The sequence below is a fragment of the Mastomys coucha genome, unplaced genomic scaffold, assembly GCF_008632895.1.
Source record: "Mastomys coucha isolate ucsf_1 unplaced genomic scaffold, UCSF_Mcou_1 pScaffold2, whole genome shotgun sequence".
NCBI lineage: Eukaryota > Metazoa > Chordata > Mammalia > Rodentia > Muridae > Mastomys > Mastomys coucha.
Window position 1 is genome coordinate 19,455,371 of NW_022196902.1, and position 21,079 is coordinate 19,476,449.

Here is a 21,079-nt window from a genome sequence, read left to right on the forward strand (position 1 = left end):
ATCACTCTCCATCTTATTTTTGGAGATAGAATCTTTTACTGAAGCCACAGTTATCTAATTTGGCTAGAATGGCTGGCCAAAAAGCTTGAGGAATCTACCTGTCTCTACCAGATGCATACTTCCCTGCCCAGGTGTTTACATGCTTACTGCGTTTGAACTTGGGTCTTCATGTTTGTGCTTCTAAAGGCCAGGTGTTTACCCTGAATGCCAGGTTTGAACTTGGGTCTTCATGTATAGCTCAGGTGTTCACATGCATGCTGGGATTCAGCTTTGGCTCTTCATATTTGTGTTTGTATAGCAAGCACATTATTCTTTGAGCTATCTCATATTTAAGATTACCAGTTATTTGTTTGTTTATTTATTAGAAATATGGTTTCTACATGTAGTCCATTCTAGCCTTGAACCCATTATATCATCAAGACTGGTTTCAAACTCATGAGAATCCTACTGCTTCAGTTTCCAGAGTTCTGGGAATGCAAACAGAAACCACCATACTTGGTTGGTCACCTTTCTCTTTCTTTCTTTCTTTCTTTTTTTTTTTTTAAAGATTTTTATTTAGCTTCTAATGTATTAGCTAGTACTTTTGTTTGATAATAGAATTGTTGAAATAAAATCCACATATCATATGATCACCCAATAACGCATAGAACTCAGTCTACGGATGGTTGCCTACATAATGTGAGCCAGGCAACAGAGTAAAAAACTATATCAATAACAATAGTAAGAAAAAAAAGAAGTTATTTTCTTCATGAGTGCAGTAACTGTTTAGTCGCCCATGATCCAGTAATAACTCCCCACCCATTCATGGGTGTACCTATGCAAGGGACCCTAATTAAACTTGTAGGTCATCTCTCTCCCCAAAAGTAAACATGAAGGAGGAACAAAAAGGTGTTCCATGAGAGCAAGGGACAATAGGAGTAGATATTAAGGGTTGTTGAATATGATCAGAATATATGCATGTATAAATTTATAAAAAATAAATATTTTAGAACCAATAAAAAAGGGGGTGTATAATCCAGTGATTTCTGCCATCATCACAGTCAACTATGACACATTTTTATTACACGTCCTGCAAAGTACATGCATACCCATCAGCAATTACTTCCTATATTGTCCTGAATACTCAGGCAAACATGGATCTTTGGGTCTCTGTGATTTCCCTGTTCTGGACTTTTCGGATAAATGAAATCATAATATACATGGCTTTTTGTGACTGTTTATTTCACATAGCATAGTGTTCATTAATGCCGAAGCATGTTTTTGGACTTTATTTTTGTCGCTGTTGCTAAATACTATGTCATAGTTTGAGTAACCCACATGTATCTACTCATTGATGGATGTTGCTGACATTTCATTTAGATAGAGGTGTCTCACACAACAGGGACATCTTGGCCTCTTTCCTGCTTCCAGTTGTGTTTGGTATGTGTCTCACTGCTGTGAGTAATCATACACTCGCTGGATGATTGTCTATTGATTATCACCGTGGCACTCTGTTCCCTGACTTTGACTAGTATATAAGTCTGAGTCCATTTCTTGTTCTCTGAAGGTTATAATGGGATTATTTACAATACTGTTTTTTCTAGTTGCATGTTCTCTTGCTGACTAAGTGGCTCCTTTTCTCTGTTCAGTCTCCAGATGACTCAGATTTGCAGTCAGTTGGAACAAACGAAAACAAAGGCCAAGGAAAAGACGGTATGTTGGACTTGTGCTCTCTGTCCTTTTAATTACTGTAATAAGCACTTATAACTCTAACATATTCCCTTCAATTCTACTGAGCAACTCCTATGAAAGTACTAATGTAAGGTCAATACACATAAATGCATGATTCTGAATAGAGTTGGCCCTTTATCATTTTTATGTATATTCCCATCTGACCTCAATGTACATATACATCTTCAGGAATGCTTATCATATCCAAAGTGGCATGCAGAGCTTTTTGCTTCAATCAGTATACTCAAGAACTATTCCTGGCTAATAACTTCTCTCAGTACATTTTACAGATGAGACAGCTGACTTGGAAAGCCATGTTTCCCATACCATGCCTCTGGATTGTGGAGTTAGTGCCCTGTTCATGAATAAGCTCTAAATTCATAAATGGTTTTGTTTTTAGAAATTTTAGAGGAACCTATAGGAAAAAGAGATTATTTTTTAAAAAAATGAATTACAATTCTCCTTTTCATGCATTTCACATTAAACATTTATTTCAGAGATGAATTAGAAATTAAAATGAATACAAAGATTATATTAAGCACCATGAAGAAAAAGTTTACAGCTATTGTGTTTATAAGAAGGGAAAACTTTCTTAGTTCAGGTCCTAGGTTGAGGCTTAAAATATCAGTCTACTAGTTACTTAAAAAACACCAATGCAGCCGGGCAATGGTGGCACACCCCTTTATTCTCAGAATTTGGGAGGCAGAGGCAGGTGGATTTCTGAGTTTGAGGCCAGCCTGATCTACAGAGTGAGTTCCAGGACAGCCAGGGCTATACAGAGAAACCCTGTCTCAAACCAAAATCAAACCAAACCAAACCAAACCAAACCAAACCAAACCAAACCAAAAACACCAACGTAGATGAACTGTGCATTTACATTCTCAACTCTTAGCATCTGAGGCATTTGTACATCATTGTATGGCCTTGGGCTTTGAAGTAGCAGGGTGAAGGAATGGCTGTCAGATAAACTGAAGACTCTAGGAGCATTCCCAACCTTTCTTTAGAAATCCCTCTCTAGGACAGGGTTGTATGTGGAGGTTTAGAAATCTGAGAACATAGGCTGGGCTGTGGCCATCTTTAATCCCAGCACTTGGGAGGCCGAGGTAGTCAGATTTCTGAGTTCGAGGCTGGCCTGGTCTACAGAGTGAGTTCCAGGACAGCCAGGGCTATACAGAGAAACCCTGTCTCGAAAAAAACAAACAAAACAAAACAAAACAAACAAAAAAAGAAATCTGAGAACATGTATAACATCTTTGTTTATTTAGAATTTTCTCAGTACTTCTTTCCTGTATCCCCACATAAAAAATAAAGGCATACAATACACACATATGTATGTGAACATCATGAGTGTGAGCACACATCCATATATGAACATCACACATCTGAGTAAACACACACACACACACACACACATCTATAAATACACTCTTCTCTGCCTCTTCTGTGGAGGTCTCTGTAGCAACATGTGCTGTATCAGAGTGAACCATTGAGTATTTCCCTGTCTGTGTGCCAGCAGACACTGAAGTGGCACGAAGGCTGCCAGCACCGGGTTAGCCTGCTGGAGAGCTAGGTCCTCAGAGACACAGACGGATCTTTTGTGCCCGTGTCAATATGCTTTAGGGAAGAGTGACTGCCAGTTGCTTAACAGATATTGAGGAGAACATTGTCCTTTCTTCATGTTTTCGTCTCTTGCCAGACATCATAATGTAGGCTATGGCAACAAAGGTTCTGTGAGACAAGTCTGTTATATGAGCGCTTTCAGGCTGAGATTGCAGTGGGCAAGAGATGTGACAAACTTGTAGCCTGATTTATATCTGTTTGTGCTGAAAGGGTGAGCAGTTGGAAGCAAGCTGCCAGCCAAGTCACCAGGTAGCTCTTGCTACACCTGTTTAAGACAGGGCCCAGTCGCTTGCTTATCATACACTAATGGTGTTTCAAAAACTTTGGAAAGTTCAGAAAGAAATTGTCCTAGATTTATACCAGTTTTTGTGGTTGTTGTGATAAAACTATTCAAAAGCAGCTCAGAGGAAGGAAGCGTGTATTTGGCTTCCATGTTACAGTCCATCATCCAGGGAACCAAGGCAGGAACACAAGCAGAGACCATAAGGGGATGATACCTTTTGTCTTCCTCCCAGCGTCAGGGGAAGCTATGCTTCTTATTCAAGTTGGGGACACTTGCCAAGGGATTGCACTGCCAGCAGTAGGCTGAACCCCTACATCCATTAGCACTCTAGCATATGCTCCACAAACAAGCCCTGGGCCAACCTGATGGAGACAATTCCTCAGTTCAGGTTTTCTCTTACCAAGTGTGTTAAATTGGCAACTAAGGTTAGCCAGCACCTATAGGCAAGGAAGCATTAACCAGAGTTTGTAAAGCAAGGCTGGTTCTGGTTAAATCTGAAAACACCAATATCTAATCTAAATGTTTTCCCCACACTTGAGTTTTTATTCATTCAGAACTGCCAGCTTTGGAGCTGAAGAGATGGCTCAGCAGTTAAGAACACCTTGGTTTCATTCACTGGACCCACAACCATCTGTAACAACAGTTCCATGGAATCTCTGGTCTCTTCTGGGTGCTGCATACATGTGGTGCACAGACAAACATACACAAAACACCAATACAAATAAAATTAAAATAGACCTTTAAAAAGAATTTCAAATTAAAAATTAATAGTCTTTGAATGTGTGAGTTCATGTGCACAAATGAATGGCCTCACATAAACATAGGAAAGAGGAAATGGATTAGGGAAATTCTATGCCCTGGGTAGGTCTAGACATGTGGGTCCCTAGGTTTGCTGCCCTGGTATTGTTAAGCTCTAGGCCAATGGCCCCAGAACACTTGTCTCAAGAGTAAAGTAGACAGAGGTGAATGAGTGACATTTAAGTTTTCCTCTAACCTCCACATACATGTGCACATACCTGTGTGTCCACCTGCACAAATAAACAAACACATACTCATGCTAACTCCTGTATTTGAGCATACACACACACACACACACACACACACACACACACACACACACACACACACACAAGGAAATTAGGGTAAAGAAATTATATTATTATTTACACTTGTGGTCTTAACAGGCAAGGAATTCATGTCAATATTTTTCTTTAACTTCTCCATATGAGTATGATGGATCCATCATTTTCCTTAGTCACACCGATGTCTGTCTTTAGCAGTGACCACTGTCACTGACAGTTATTTTCTCTGTCCCCTGCCTGAGCTTGGTTTCGCATTTGAACTGAGGTTTGTGCATTCTGGGCTTTTTGTTCTTGCTGCCCTGTTTTCTGGAGGAAATCAATTTGTTTTAAGTGTGTTCTGCATGACTCCATTTTGGATTCAGCACAGCATATTTATTTTGGTTTGCACAAGGAGGATATGATTATTGCAACTGACATCGTAGCATTGAAGAGAATCATTTTTAAATTCTTGTCCACCGACATCTAGCAGCTGAAAGTAGCTTCTAATTTACAAAAATGGCTAATCATTTTTTTCATTGAATGGTTTCCTAGGAAACCAATAATGTATTCACAGTAAGCATATAACCATATAAACTAATGGGAAAATAAAATTAATTTTTGTTTTGACATTTACGATACTTTAAAAATTAATTATAAAAGTTATTAAGTATTCTACTTAAAATTGTCATAGACTGTTGAAAACCACAAATATAACATAAATGGGAGCAGATAACACCATCGCTGAGCTTTCTATTTATTTTTATTTCAGGGTTTGACGTAGGTACATATTTGCTTGCTTGCCTAACTGAAAGCTTGCCTAAAAGCCAGCTGAGCTGGCTCACACTAAAAAGCTAGGGTTTCTGTAGGTTTTAACTTTGCTATAGAGAAGCATTAAAACAAAGGCAAGACCTTACTGAGTCCCATATGGCTACACTGCCGCATGGTCATGAAGCTGGTTCTGCTTCATAGTGGGAATGAGTAAAATGGGATTCATTAATCCTTAACTTTATTTTGATTGAAACAATTTTTTTTTTTATGTTCTATTAAGCAATGACAAAAATTGTTCTGAGCAGTGGCTTTTAAATGATATACCCCTGGATTTCTGACATGTATTTATTACATTTTTAAAACCACCTCTTGTATCTTTTTGTTTTACAGTGTATACTATTAGTAGGCAAACATATAAAGTACTGTTTTTGAATTTTTTTCTCCTCTTATGTTTATTCACTAATGTAAATTATATACTATGTATCGGTATGTTTACTATTATTGTGTGTATGTATGATGCATGTGTGTGTGTAAATGTGCATGCTATGGTGTACATGTGGAGGTCAGAGCACAACTTTCTTGGGTTATTTACTATTGTGAACATGTATGATGCATGCATGTGTGTTTGTGTATATCTGCATAGACATGGAAATGCTAGCATGCATATGTGGAGGTCAGAGAACAGCTCTCATGACATAGCTCTCTCCTCCCTGTCGGATCCAGGGAAGGAACTTCGGTTGAAGCTTGTATGGAAGCACCTTTACTTTCTGAGCCACCTGGCCAGCCCTACTCTTGCTTTTGGAAACAGATTCTCCTAGCCCCCGTGGCCTTAGAGTCATCATGCAGTTGAAGATGACCTTGAATTCTTGATTTCTTACCTTCCCTCCTCAGTGCTGGAGTAACAGGGATGGGCCACCATGACAGGCTCTCTCTTTTCAGTTCATGGCATCTTATAAATGATTATAAATCAGTGTTTGGTAGTGGAAAGCAACTCCAGTGTTCATGCTAACATTTTTCTAAAGTGAGTTGTAAGAAAAGAGAAAAATTTACCAAAGCAGTTTGGAGTTGTTCTTCCATCCCAGTAGCTGTTGTTTTTATCAAAGAAAAAATTTCCACATTAATTACTTCCTAGAAGATCAGCAGCAGACAAAATAAAAAAGAGCAAATAAAATTTTCAAAATGCTGATGCCAATACCCACAGCTTCTTTGACTCATGCTGGAAGAGGCCTCTATGCTCTTTAATAAAATCAAGTACAAAACCTGTTGGTTCTTGTACCAGGCACCTCCAGAGCCCACTTCGGAGTGATGAGTTGTTGGCATCAGCTACTGTTTTGGGAATTTTTACCGTGCTTCATAGGTAACATTCCAGAACATTCCAGGGCATGGAGGAGGTCTGCTCAGAGATGTATTCCACTCTGAAGAAGGTTAAGGAAGAGCATGAGGCAGAGATACAGTGTAGTGCCTGTCTCTGCCCTGCTTTTAGTTCCTCAATTTAGAATAAAGCAGCAGCTGCATCTACTAAACTTTATGAGACTTTCCATTGAGTTTTCTGGTAGTCTTTTGAATATACCCAGTCTAAATACTGTGGCCACAAAGAATCCCCAGTTGAACCCTGGTTTATCAGTCACTTCTCTCAGCTTTTACTCCATGAACCACTGGTATAATCCCTTGAGTAAACATTTTGTTATCAAAATGACAGTAAATTGTTGCCTAGAGAAATGAATATTCTTCCCAAAGTTCTGGTTAATATATTGGAAGTTTTTAAAATAAAATGCATGCAGTTGAATTGTCTTTTTTTCTCCTAGACCAGCCATCTAGTGGGGCTGTTGATAGTAAGGAGCTGATCTCATGGGTGCCTGAGGACATCCCAGCCTCTGAAACAGACATCAATCTGGAGGTGTCATTTGCGGAGCAAGCTGTCAATCAGGAAGAGTTCAGTAAGGAGAGGACGCAGAAGATCAAAGGCAATGATTCCTTGCCCGTATGTAGTACACATTCACATGGCTCTAAAATAATTTCTTTTGAGCAAGTTTTGTATTTTTAAAGTTTACAACCCACAGAAATGTTGCTGATGTAACATTGCCGTCAACAGCTGACTCAACAGTTGTTGATGTTTTTCTAACCTTTCCTTCTGCAGCTATCTTTATACACACTATTTAATAGGATACATTCATTTGTATTTTGAGATTTTTCAATGCCATTTGAAAAAAGAGTTGAAGATGAGAGATGGTTCAGTGATCAAGAACACTGGCTGTTCTTTGAGGATCTGCATTTGATTTCCAGTGCCCACATGGAGGCTCACAGTCATGTGTACAGTTTCAAGAGATCAAATTCCCTCTCTTGGTTTCTGTGGCACCAGACATACACATAGAGAGATGCACAGACATATATGCAGCCAAAACACCCATATACACATAAAAAATAAATATTGAAGAAATGAGTAAAGGTTTAAGGTTTGAGATGGAAGAAGTTAGATACTAAAGTTATAGTTAATATTTAACAAACAGTCATGAAAACTGGCAATTTTGATATGAGCTTCTTATTTCTGCATACCCCATTAAGATTTGAACAGGGAGAATATACATTGCATTAGTTTTCTTATATTTCTTGGTTCCTTAAATTGAGATTTTCCTTTTTTATTTTAACATTTTTTTAAAAAGGTCATAACATTAGAAAAATTATCTGGTCATTTTATCATGATTAGATACAGGCTAAACATTAAGCCAAAACTGCTATGTGTCTGGAGAGATACAGGCCTCTCTCTGGTATGGATGTTTTGTCAGCAAGTTGGCTAACCACGATGCTCCCCTCATCTCACATTGTGAAGACACCATCCTTCTCTACAATGTAGACTAGATTAGTCCTTGAAATGGGGTTACCCTATCTTGTAACTCACATGCAGTAGTTTGGTGTCTACATTCCCCTTTTCTGGAACCGAGCTTTGAGAAACATTGACTGGGCTAATCCTGTTGTCCCTCCTACGTTAAGTGGCGATAGTCGCTAACTCTCCTCCTTTCAGCTCTGCATACCTCTACCTGCTGACTGTTTTCATGGAGCATCATTGTGTAGATACTAGAATTTGTCTTTGGTGGCCACCGTGCCCGTGGGGCCCTGCTGCTGGCTCCTCTGCTGTTTCATGGTGTCCTCCTCATTTCTTCCCTTCTTTATTTCCTGATAGAGGATGCTCCAGGATCAGCTTGTCACTTTCTCCTCCTTAGACATGAAAGCAGCTGGATTTAAAGAAACTGATTCCTTTTAGGAATTGGTATTTAGGGCCTGAGTCTTCTGTGTAGAGTGTTTTTGTGTGAATTTTGTTCATATATTTTAAAGCAAAGGCAAAAAAGAATAATATAAGAAAGTTCTAAATACTTACCAACACAGCCTCCTCCTCACTAACATGACCAGTAGTCCTGGCACCTCTGCAACTCTGTCTACTTTCCTTTTCTGTGTTATTTTGAAACACATGTCTGAATTTTGAGTATCTGTAAAGGTTTTTATTGCTCAAAACAAAACAAAATCAGAGGTTTTAAAAACTGCACACCATGTGTCATTACTATACCTTTAAAATGTTAACAAGTTTTAATCTCAGATACTCAAGTTTTCAAATTTTATTTCAGTTATCATGAGTTTCTGAGTTTGAGATCTATCTTCCAAATGAAACCTACTTTGGTTGATGTGTCATTTAGATTGTCTGCCTTTTCCTCACGTTCCCCAGCCTTCTGCTCCTCTCTTGTCCTCTTCTGCTTTCCAGTTCTGTCTCTCTTTCTCCCTCCGTGTCTGTCTGTCTGTCTCTCTCTCTCGTTTTATTACTTACTCATTTTCTTCTTGCCTTTCTTTTTGTCATTCTGGGCTCCCTCACTTCTTTAAACTTTGTATTTTTTTTTTTGTCACATGCATATGCATGTTGCACATGTGTGTGCATGCTCATGTGTGTGTAGGTACATGCATATGTGTACAAGTGTGTGTATGTGCATGTGGAGGCCTGAAGGTAGATGTTAGAAATATTTTTGTTATTGTTTTGTTTTGTATTTTTTTTTCTAGGCAAGGTTTCTCTGTGTAGCCCTGCCTATCTTGGAACTCACTGTGTAGATCAGGCTGGCTTCAAAATCAGAGATTCATTTGCCTCTGCCTACCACTGTACTGGGATTAAAGGCATGAGCTACCTCTGCCCATTAGAAGGCTTTAAATCTCTCTTTGACCTGAGTTTTTGCTGGTTAGGGGTGTTTAAATCAAGCCCCAGCTGAAGCAGCTAGTCTGATTACCCATCTTGCTGAAAACATCGCCTGTCTCAGTCTTCAGGGGTTTGGATTGCAAGAAGTCCCTCACACCTGCTCCTAGATCTTCTGGTCCCCTCTCTCATTCAGAAAGAGGTTTGCCTCTTGTGCCATCTCCTAGCCCCTTCCTTCAGTGTTTATTGAAGGAACCTTGCTAAATTCAGGTGAGTCTCACCCTCTGACTCCTTCAGTCCCCACATATCTTCTATGTGTTTATTATAAACTAGTTGATATCAGTTATACTAGATTTGGATTCCTGGGTTTGATTTGATCTAGATACATATATTGTAGTTGCATGTTCTCTGTTGGTGACTATCTGTGTATCTTTTTTGTGTAATTAAAGCTTTGGTTCAGAGCCATCTCTGACTCCATTAATTAATGATCCAAAAAGATGATGTTCTAATATTTTCTTCTTTTTCATTTATTATCCTGGATGTTTCCTTTAAGAAAACAATTATCAAGATAATTGTTTTTCTGTTTATGTAAGTTTTCACTTTTTATTTTTGCTTCTTTGGCATCTATTAGCAGTGACCAATTCATGTCTGGGTGTGTTTATAGAAATTGTGCTTTAATCCATAAGTTCATACTTGTTTAATGATACCATGGGGAACTATCTCCAGGCTTATCTAATGTATTTTCTGCTCAAGACTTAGAAGTGTCTCTATTTGCAAGCGTCTCTAGTCCCATGAAGTAGGAGTAGACACCTCTGCCTTGGCCATGATACTTGGAGTGTTCAGTTCCCTGGGCTGATTCTCACTTGGGAGCCCTGTTCAGTGAAGATGTAGGTTTTTATCTTCTTTTCTTCCATGCTGAGAAGCATAGTTCTTTGGAAATGGCAGCTGACACTGTGTGTACTGTCAAAAACACACTTGCTTGTTTATTATGCATTAATACGAAACAGTGTGGGAATACCAGAGTTGGCCACACTCTGTGTGAGTGCTTCAGAATGCTTTAAATTTCCATTCCTCCAGCCATTTGTGTCCTTGTACATGTTCCAAAGGGGACTTGATACAGTAAAGCTCTAAACTGTAGCTTTTTTGTGGAGATTATTCTCTGCATGATTAGGTTAATTTGCTTTGGTTTATCTCAATATTTAAAGTTTGCTTTTTTTTTTCAAACATTATTTTATTTTCTAAGAGTATGAAGTAGTTGTTTGACCCAAAAGGCAAATATAAATCAAAGTAAAATAATGGTAGCTTCAATCTTTGACTGACCACCCTGTTTAGACTATCTTTTAAAAGAACCCTTTGAATTTATTTATTTTAAAGTAGATATACTTTTATGTGATGAGTGTTTTGTTTACATGAATGTATGTGCACCATGTGTATGCCTGGTGCCCACACAGGTCAGAAGAGGGTATCATATCCCCTGGGGCTAGACTTAGATGACTATGAGCCATCATGCGGATGCTGAAAACCAAATCTGCATCCATTGCAAGAGCACCAACTGCTCTTAACTAGAGCCATTTCTCTAGCCCTAGAGTGCTCTTTTTATTTTACTATTCTGTTTTATCTGTTTTCCTACAAATATTTGCCCACTGCTCATGTTTTTCTCTGCCTCAGTTCTGTTTTATTTTATTTTATTAGCTTAGCTTTTTCAGGGCTCCTAACATAATAATGCAACGGCATCCTTCGCATCTCTTTCCTGAATGTGATCTTCTCTACAGTGATGCTGAATCAGGGTTTATTGAAGCAGTTCTTAGTGACAGACATCTGGTTATTCCCAAACTTTCTGATAAATTTTAAGGTATCTGTTATCAGGGCACAATGGGGAAAGTAGAGGAGTTTCAAAAACTTGGCATAAAGTAATGATCCCCACCCCTGTATCTCCCTAAAAAGAGCAGAACTCTCAATGTGGCAAAGTCCTCATCACGGAAGATGGGAAGCCATGAGCTACCAGAGAGGAGTCTCTAATTAAACAAAATAAAGGTATTAATGATTCTTAAGTTGTCACCCTGAACAATGAAATAAAATATGATTAATCTCCATTTGAGGGTTTTCGGAACAAAGCTCCATCTCCCATTTCTTTTTTTCTACCCACTTGATTTGGCTCCCTTCTTGATGGTGTCCCTGTTGTGCCAAGTTATCAAATCCCTCTTCCTTCTCACCTTCTGCTGTTTCATGCTTACCTGGGAAACCCTCATCCATCTTACGAGAGCTCACCTTTCATCTCAGTTTTGCTGGCCTCTGACTCTGTCTAGCAAATATTTGAAAGTGCCTTTTTGATGATCAGTGCCATACTTGTGACTGTCAATAATCTCTGCATTTGGTTTTCACCTGCATGCATCTGTTCTCTGTAAGCATGGTTCAGAAATGCCTTCTATGCATGGGCATGCAGTATAGGTCCCACAAGTCTTAACATGGTTGATGAAGTGACTATTTGCTGGTGCCACCCTAAGCAGGTGTCTAAACAGATAGAACCCGAAGTTCCAATTTGTCACTACACTTCTCTTCCCCTGTAAGTAAACATGCTATACAAAATGAACTGCTCTCTGGTGAGCTCATTTCTCACCCTCTTCCCTTTTCAGGCAACACTAGGCAGTCTTTGTAAATTCTTTATGGGCTCACAATAGACTCACGTTTCTTCTCTTACATTTGTAGATCACATTTAATATCAGGGTGCAGCCATTTGCAAACTCAAACTCAGCTACACGTCCAGCAATGATACCTGCTGCTCATTCCTTGAGTGACCTTTGTGAGGTAGATACTAGGTTTTTTTTTTTTTTTTTTTTTTTACATTGTAAAAATATGTAGTTTTATTTTATTTTTTATTAGATATTTTCTTTATTTACATTTCAAATTTTATCCCCTCTCCTCATTTCCTCTCCAAAAACCCTCCTATTCAATCTCCTCTCCCCCTGCTCACCAACCCACCCTCTCCTGCTTCCCTGTCCTGGCTTTCCCCTACACTGGGGCATAGGACCTTCACAGGACCAAGGACCTCTCCTCCCATTGATGACTGACTAGACCATCCTCGGCTACATATGCAGCTGGACCCATTAGTCCCACCATGTGTACTCTTTGGTTGGTGGTTTAGTCCCTGGGAGCTCTGGGGGGTACTGGTTGGTTTGTATTGTTGTTTCTTCTATGAGGTTGCAAACCCTACAGCTCCTTGGGTCCTTTCTCTAGCTCCTTCATTGGAGACCCTGTATTCAGTCCAATTCAGAGGCTGAGAGCATCCACCTCTGTATTGGTCAGGCACTGGCAGAGCCTCTCAGGAGACAGCATTATATCAGGCTCCTGTCAGCCAGCACTTGTTAGCATCCACAATAGTGTCTGGGTTTGGTAACTGTACATGGGATGGATTACTAGTTTTTAAATGTGCAAATAAGTTAGATGATGTGGCATGCTGGGACCCTGCTCTGTGAGCACGTTCTGCTCTTAATTTCCAACTTGAAGCTGGAGTGGGAGTGGTTGATGAGAAAGAGTCAAGTTCAATGTTACTGTTACAGTCTAAGACATTCCCACCACCTGCCATGCTGCGCAGCCTGCAGAAGAAGGACTCAGCTGGGGAGGACTACCTCACCAACTTATGTTGTCCAGAAGCCCTAACAAACTGATGCGTTCTGGAAGGGTTTTATATTCTATTTCTTTTTTTAAAAGACATTATTAAAAAATACATTATTCCAAAGGTAAGGCACTTTCCTCTTACTGAAACTTCACGGTTTCCTCTTAGCCAAGGAACTGAACCATTTAGTCTACTAAACACACACACACACACACACACACAAATAAAATGACAGGAAACTTCATAAATATTTAAAACAGCTGCTATGAATTAAACATTGAGATAAAGAGCCAACTCCTTTATTAAGCACAATCTTTAAATAAATAAATAAGCAAGCCCATGACATGTATTGCTAGGTAAATGAAATGTTTGTAGTAATAACATTTCAGGTTTCTCTAAACATTTACCTTGGGTAATACTTTTATGTAATTATATTACATGGCTTATTAGACCCAAAGCAAGTGATTTTAATGAAACACTTGAACTGTTGTTTTTTAAACGTGTAAATGGGTAGATAGAGTCGGTTCAGCTGGTCTGAAAGCAAAGCCATTAACAGAAGCACAGAGCCGTGGGTGAGAAAAATGGGGTCTGTTTTTCTGGGTGCTGATGTGGCTTAGGGACGGGTGCTTGCCCAGCACATGCAAGGCCCAACATTGCCTTTAAGAAATGAAAGTTTAGGAAATGTGACAGATCATCAGGGAATGTAGAACATGAGAGTTGTGAATGCAGGGTACAGGGGCACACAGCTAAAAGGATTGTCTTAGTGGAGGTGGGAGGATTTTGAATGTGTGTTCTGTCTGGGCTGCAAGGAGATCCTGTCTCAAACAAAACTAAACCAAATCCAACCCCAAATCCAAAGCCAACCCCAACCCCAAACCCAAACCCCAAACCCAAACCTAAAACCAAACAAAACCAACAGAAGGAAAGTACGCGTGAGTTAGCTTCACCATGGTCATCCTTTCTGTGTCGGGTATGTCTGCATTCCTTTACTAGACTGGCAGAGCACCTTCAGCATGCTAAGGCAAACACATTGGGACTGGAGAGGTAATCAGGATGTAGCCCTGCTCTTGAGTGGCTCACTCCATCAACTTGAGACCATTCCTACCTGCCTGGTGGATGAGGAAGTAGAACAGAACAGCAGTGCTGCCTGATAGGGCAGTGAGAGGATGATGTCATCTATATGGCCATGCTCGCGTCTTCCTAAAAGCCTGTTTCCCCACTTAGAATATGCCCCATTCTTACTCTAGTAGAACTTTTTGCAGAATATAGTGAGATATCATTTAACAAATATGAGGACCAATCTAATTTTTTCTTCCTGGGCCATACCATGCATGGAAAAACAAACAAAAAACATTTTTAAATTATTTTTAAAATTCACTGAAAAAAAAAAAAAGAAAGAAAAACAACCATAGTAGTAGACAGGCATGAGGGCTTAGGTCTGCCTCTCAACACTTTGATGGAGGAGGGCATAAGAGTCAAGGCCAGTCTTGGCTCTATGGGAAATTCAGTGACAGCTTTGGCTATATGAGAGACCACTTCTTAAAAATCCCATAATTTAGTGCAAATATATGGTGTGTGTGTGTGTGTGTGTGTGTGTGGATACATGTGCACTTAATACTTTCTGAATGCTTACATGTTCTACATTTTACAAATGAAGGAATAAGGAATAGATGTGGCATTATATTTATATGTGTTTTCATTTCCTCTCTCTCTTCCCCTCTCTTACCCCCTTCCATCTGTCTATCCCTCCTTTCCTTCCTTCCTCCCCTCCTTCTGTTTCCTCTCCACTAGGAGATGAGTGTGTCCACAATGCTCTCCCGCCCTACTGCCATGGACTGAAACCATAAGCAAAATAAACATTCTCCCTTAAGTAGTATTTTCCAAACAATTTGCCACAGAGATGAAACCCTAACCCAGCCAGTAGGGAGGAGACAGTCCCCAGTGTGCATGGAGGTCACATGAATGAATACTTAAAATGTCCTTAGACTCCACCTTCTCTACTGGCCCTTACTGTTCTGTTTAATATTCTCAGAGGAAAAGAATGTACCGTGAGAAAGTCAGAAAGACACATTTTCTTTTTTAGTGGACACTCAACCCTCTGGAGTTAAGTGTACTAGAAAGGCTACCCCATCTCCAAAAGTTGCTGATGTTAACAATTGTTTTATGTTCTACTAGAAAATATTCACTCAGACATTTATGATCTCATAATTCCATTTTGGTTTTCAGATTGTTTAAGACATCAAAAACTTTTGTATGCATTAATTAACCTATGGATATAGGCTGCCCTGAAATCACTATGTGACCCATGTTGTCCTGAAACTCACAGCAATCCTCCAGCCCCAACCTTCTGAGTCCAAGGGTTAAAAATGTGCTAACATGTTTGACACTCTTTGGATATTTATTATATTAGAAATTAAAATTTGACTGTGAAACTATATCTCAGTGATACATTATCATTAACTATTATTGGCATGAATACCTTTTTAAAAACAGAAACAGCTGTTTTTGCATTTCATATGTTAGAATATACATGTCATTTACTTCTGAAAACTCTGTAGATGTATGAGAGAATTGGTGTGGCAAAGAAAGAAAATATGTCTTACTATATTATTAAGGTTACTCTGGAGCTCGTAAGCTTGTCCTCTTGGATTAAGGTACCCACAAGTTTCCTTCATCTACACATGGATACAACTCTTCTTTCTCTTTCTCCTATTTATTTTTGGCATATCATCTAACCTCTCTATGTTCCCTGCCTGACACGTGAGTATCATTTCTTGCCAAAGTTAGAATGCTTTCTCCTTTCATTACAAGAGGGACAAGAAGGGATAGATACTGATAACCTTTATTATTTTAATTAATCAATTAATTATTTTTTTAAAGAGTTTCAGACTGCCAAAAGATAAAACAGGTACAACAAAGATTGGAGACTTGGCACCCCAAGACATGAAGAAAGTTTGCCATCTATCTCTGATTGAACTTACTGCCCTGTATGATGTGTTGGGTGTGGAACTCAAACAACAGAAAGCTGTGAAAATCAAAACCAGAGGTAAAATTAGAGTTGTTTCTCATGTAACAAAAATGGGCTTGGGTCTTGAGTGCTCTTCTTTGTGGTCTAATGGAACACTAGCCAAAAAAATTTGAGATTTGAGTATATCTGGAATTCAAATTCTCAATTACCTTTTTTACAAACTGATAAACAGAAAGCATACAACCAAAATATTTAATTCCCAGAAAAAGGAATTGAAATTCAAGGAATTACCATGCTCATGGTTTCCTCTTTAGAAAACTTTATCTTTGAGAAGAAGCCTTTGGCAAACCTGTTAATTTTCAAATCCAGATCTTAGAAAATGGCTTTCTTGAATGGTTACTTTTGTTATTCCATGATGAAATATGGGATAGTTAACAATCTGCTTCTGTGTTCACTCACATTATATTTTTTAAATTTTTGTTTAGTTTCTTGTTTTTGTGTGCTTATAATGTGCATGTGGGCATACAAGCTCTGCAGTGTGCATCTGGAGGTCAGAACAATTCATTTGAGTCTGTTCTCCTTCCATATGGGTCCCAGGGATCAAACTCTGGGTTCCTGGCTTGCACGGCAAACCCTTTGACCAGATGAGCATTGACCCTACTCTCTGTTGTTTAAAGGTATTTGACCAAACGTTCTTTTCTCTAGAGAAAGCAATGCCATGTGAGATGCAGTGCAGTACATTATTTCATTCAAGCAGCTTTCTTAATCTAATATAGCCACAAACTAACTCTAATGACACGATAAAGAATACACACCCTTTTCTTTGTTTCTCTTCTGTTCTTGGTCTGGATATCCAGGTAATTTTCTACTGACAAATCTTTTCGTGTTTAAGAATCTCTGCTCTCTAGTTTAACCTTACAGGTGTCTCCTAAAGAGGCACTGGGAATGAGGATTATTGAGTTGCTATGGTAACATGAGCCAAGACAAGCATGTACCTGCTTTAAGTTGTAGAGACAATTTCTCTGAAGGGAAGAAGTGTACCTTTCCTGTCTTTCCGGTGTGTCTTTGTTAAGGTAGACCACAAAGACTCTGATCTCTGCTCAGTTCTCTGGAATACTTTAGCTTAAGGCTTGCAGTGGTGAATTTCCAAGTTCAGTGGTACTTCTGGTTTCCCCCAAGTCTGTGTGGAGAATGAAGACTTCAAATGCGTCTGTCAAAACTCATTATGATGTTCTCTCCAATTAAAAAGTAGGAATATAGTTTGAATAGCTATGATGGATGCCCAAGATTTTAAAGGGGCTTACAGAGGTGTTTTGTTATTTATTTGCTTGTATGTTTAATTTTCTTATACGTTTATCTTTTCTTGTATGTTGGAGAGAGAAATATTAAAATGTTCTTAAAAATCTGACACCCTTTAAATGAAAATCCAGGAAATTTGTACTTTTAAAAAATACATACAGTGCTTATCTAAGATACTTATATCCTGGATGCTTTGAGTCCTTGAAAATAGTTCTCTGCTTGATGATCAGACCAAAAGTCAACCTATTATTTTTCAAATGGCTTCTCCATGTCCAGTGTCTGCCCTCATACCACAGGTGAGCCCCTCTCCCCTTCTCCTTGTCCACAGATGAATGTTATTTCTTGATTATGTCATTCCTAAAGGACAGAGCTCTCACATCTATGGTATCCCTCAGCCCAGAAAAAGGTTGTAGGTAGGAGTTATGATCATTTAAAACTTAAGGCATAAGAGATGAGTTTGGAAAATGTATAAATATTCACACACACATCTTCCCACACACACATACACATACATACACACATACACAGAGAGAGACAGAGAGACAGAGAAACACAGACAGACAGAGACAGAGACAGATACAGCATATACTCAAAGAATTAAAATGTAACAATGCTAGATACCTACTACATTTTTTTTGGAAGACACATTTATAGTTCAGAATTGTAAAATTAGCTGAATTCTCAAAAAGCAAATAACTATATGTAACTATATTGGGGAGTGTTCACTGTCCATTCAGTAGAGGAGGGTGTTTGATTATACATCAGAAGTTTCCATTTGACAGCACCTTGTCAACTGTTCAAATAGTTTACATGTCCTGACAGTAGTATGTTTGTCTTATGCATCAGTTTGTTCTAATTATTTCAGTGAAGATTTGTAATCATTTATTCAGATAACTATCCATCCTGAATTGTTTTAGAGGATAGAGCCATGATTTGACTGTTTTGGCCTGTGTCTACCCAGTGGTTTCATAGTATCACCCCTTAGTATAATAATCTGATTACCAAATGACAATGTGAGAAATCTCACATTTTTAGTCTTTACTACTGGTTGATGGAAGTAAGAGCTTTTGTTTTTTTGTTACAGACTCTGGTCTTTTTGGTGTTCCTTTAACAATATTGTTAGAACAAGATCAAAGAAAAGTGCCTGGAACAAGAATACCCTTGATCTTTCAAAAAGTAAGTAGGCCTGAGCTGGCCAGGGCTACATGAACATTCTTAGGCTAATAGTGGCATTTTACACTCAGGCTGTTATAATACGGTTTTCCAATTGGTATGCAGATTTATTTTATACTTTGATTTCTATTCAGAAAGCAAATCTGTTTCAAGGGCTCATAACTTTTATCTCCTGGTGATGCTTTCTGTTATATCACTGTAACTATGATTACCTGGCATCATTTTCCTGTCCTATATTAGCTGCCTTTGTGTAATTGAGATTTCAGTTCTATAATACATAGGAGCAGGAACTGTGTATAAATTCCTAGGGAATTGAATCCTCATGAATATTTTATACATGTATGCATTCCTCAAGCTTTCCGATTTGCAGTAGGGATGTCCAACTAAATTTACCAGTGCCTATGTGCAGAGTAGGCAAAGAAACCATAAAGTAGAATTAGAAAATGATTGCTAAACTATCAAGCCATTTCTGGAGTCACCACTCAGTTATTCACAAAAGGATTATCTGTAGCAATAAAAAGAATTTCAGCTCAACCTCTGAGCCATCATCGTGCAGAACAAATTACATTTGATAACATCTAAGAAAACACAGGACGGAAGGAAGGAAGCCAAACGGCCATGGACTACCCAAGATCTAGATTCTTTGTACCAGCCTCGACATATAGGTTTTTGTAATTTCTAGGGACAGTAGAGATGGGTTTTGAATTGGGTGGCTCAGCCAATCCTAAGGCTTGGTCTATTTGGTGCACACTGTTGTGTTCCCCATCAGTGAATAACAGTGTTAGCCACTTGCTATCCCACTCCTCTTGCCCTTTATCCATTGTTTTTCTTATACTGAAAGGATGGAGTTACTACACAAAGATGGATTCTAAAGCAGTATCTCTACAGTATCTGCCTTAGGTCAAATCCTGCAGAGTCAATAGAGTCTGTCTGTCTGTCTCTCTATATATCTATATGTCACTGCATCCAAACTCATATCTAGCATATCTTTTGATGAGTATTCTGTAGAGTTGTTCTATCATGGCCTGTTGAACCTGTATCTGTATTAATAGTTCATGACAGTTATTCATACAAGATAAAGAATAGAGACTATACATTCTGTTGTTCTTTTATATATATTGAAAACATAGAGTTACAATACAAAGATAGTTTTTAAAGCTAGATCTCGGCATTATCTTTCTTAGGTCAAGTCCTCTAGAATCCACAGAACCTAAGTCTGCTTCCACGTATGCTCATTCCTCTGTCTATACCTATACCTATATTTATGTGGAAAGGTTTCTTTTAATGATTTCATTCATGCAGTTAATGGGATCAATCAAATCTGATATTTGTGGAACAAGACAGCAGGAGAGCGTCTTGAACTAGAGATGATGCTGCAGGCCCGAGGAGGAAGGTTTCTTTGCAGAACTCTGGCTTTGCTTTTGCATCTTCACCTGATGGGAGGAGGCTCATCATCCCAGAGAGGGTGACCTGCATGCCTTAAACCCTGCAATTCATATATTGGTCACTTCTAAAAAGATGCTGTCACTAAATACTCTAGTGTTTGATTGAACCTCTGTGCACTACAGTGCTAACCAGGCAGTCATGTCTCATGACATGGAGAAGTTTGTGGAACTTAGGTTCATATTAGGTTCAGTGAAGCTTCATTCTCTGTCCAGCAGCCTGAATACTGACTGTTTGTGGTCTCTCTCAAAAAAATTCTTTTCTCAATTTTCTTGAAAATTTGATTCAGTTTAGCTAGTGAGTTTACAATTTTTTAAAAGACTTTAGAGACTCTGGCATCCTATTGTTTTGAATTAGTATTTCATCTTTGTTCATATTAAAAATAAAGAGTTGGCTTCTAGTTAGCTTTTACTAGTTTGCATTTGCTTTGTGTTTTAATAAATAAACCAGAGATATGTGTTCGGAGAAGCATCTTGTGATTACTGGCCCACAGCTCATTGTCTGCCCTTCAACTTCGTAAAAGGCGGGGGGCAGAGGGAGGAAACACCTGATTTTCAGAAACATTTCAGACCCAGATTCCAGAGTGTTCATCTTTAACTTTGAAAGGACAGTGTTCAATAGGTGACACTAGCCAAAACTTATCTCATATTAGTTAATTTCCTCTTTTACTTTTCTTGATTTGCCTTTCCTTCCCTCCCTCACCCCTCAGAGGCAAACAATGGTTTGTATTAACCTTGAACAGTGGTTCATTTTTTAAAAGTTTAATGGTACATTTTTTTAAAAGAAAAATGTTCATTTTATGGAAAAAATGCATTTTCTGATAAAATTTTCAAATCCAATGTCATTCTCCTGATGATCCCCCAAGTCAGTGTTGGGCCAAAAGAGACTGATTTATTTCTGTTTTATAATTTAGTGCTCACACACAAACACACACACACACACACAAACACACATACACACACACACACACACA

At 38.6% G+C, this 21,079-nt stretch overlaps 1 protein-coding gene across 3 annotated transcripts in view; it reads left to right on the forward strand.

The window, feature by feature from the left end:
* The window catches only part of Arhgap18 (Rho GTPase activating protein 18), a 136,889-nt gene that overhangs the window by 79,022 nt on the left and 36,788 nt on the right, over positions 1-21,079 (forward strand). For all 3 annotated transcript variants that reach the window (XM_031380656.1, XM_031380658.1, XM_031380657.1), the window contains exons 4-7: positions 1,629-1,692; positions 7,248-7,423; positions 16,104-16,269; positions 18,575-18,666. In XM_031380656.1, coding sequence (XP_031236516.1) covers positions 1,629-1,692; positions 7,248-7,423; positions 16,104-16,269; positions 18,575-18,666 — 498 coding nt within the window. The remainder of the gene's footprint in view (positions 1-1,628; positions 1,693-7,247; positions 7,424-16,103; positions 16,270-18,574; positions 18,667-21,079) is intronic.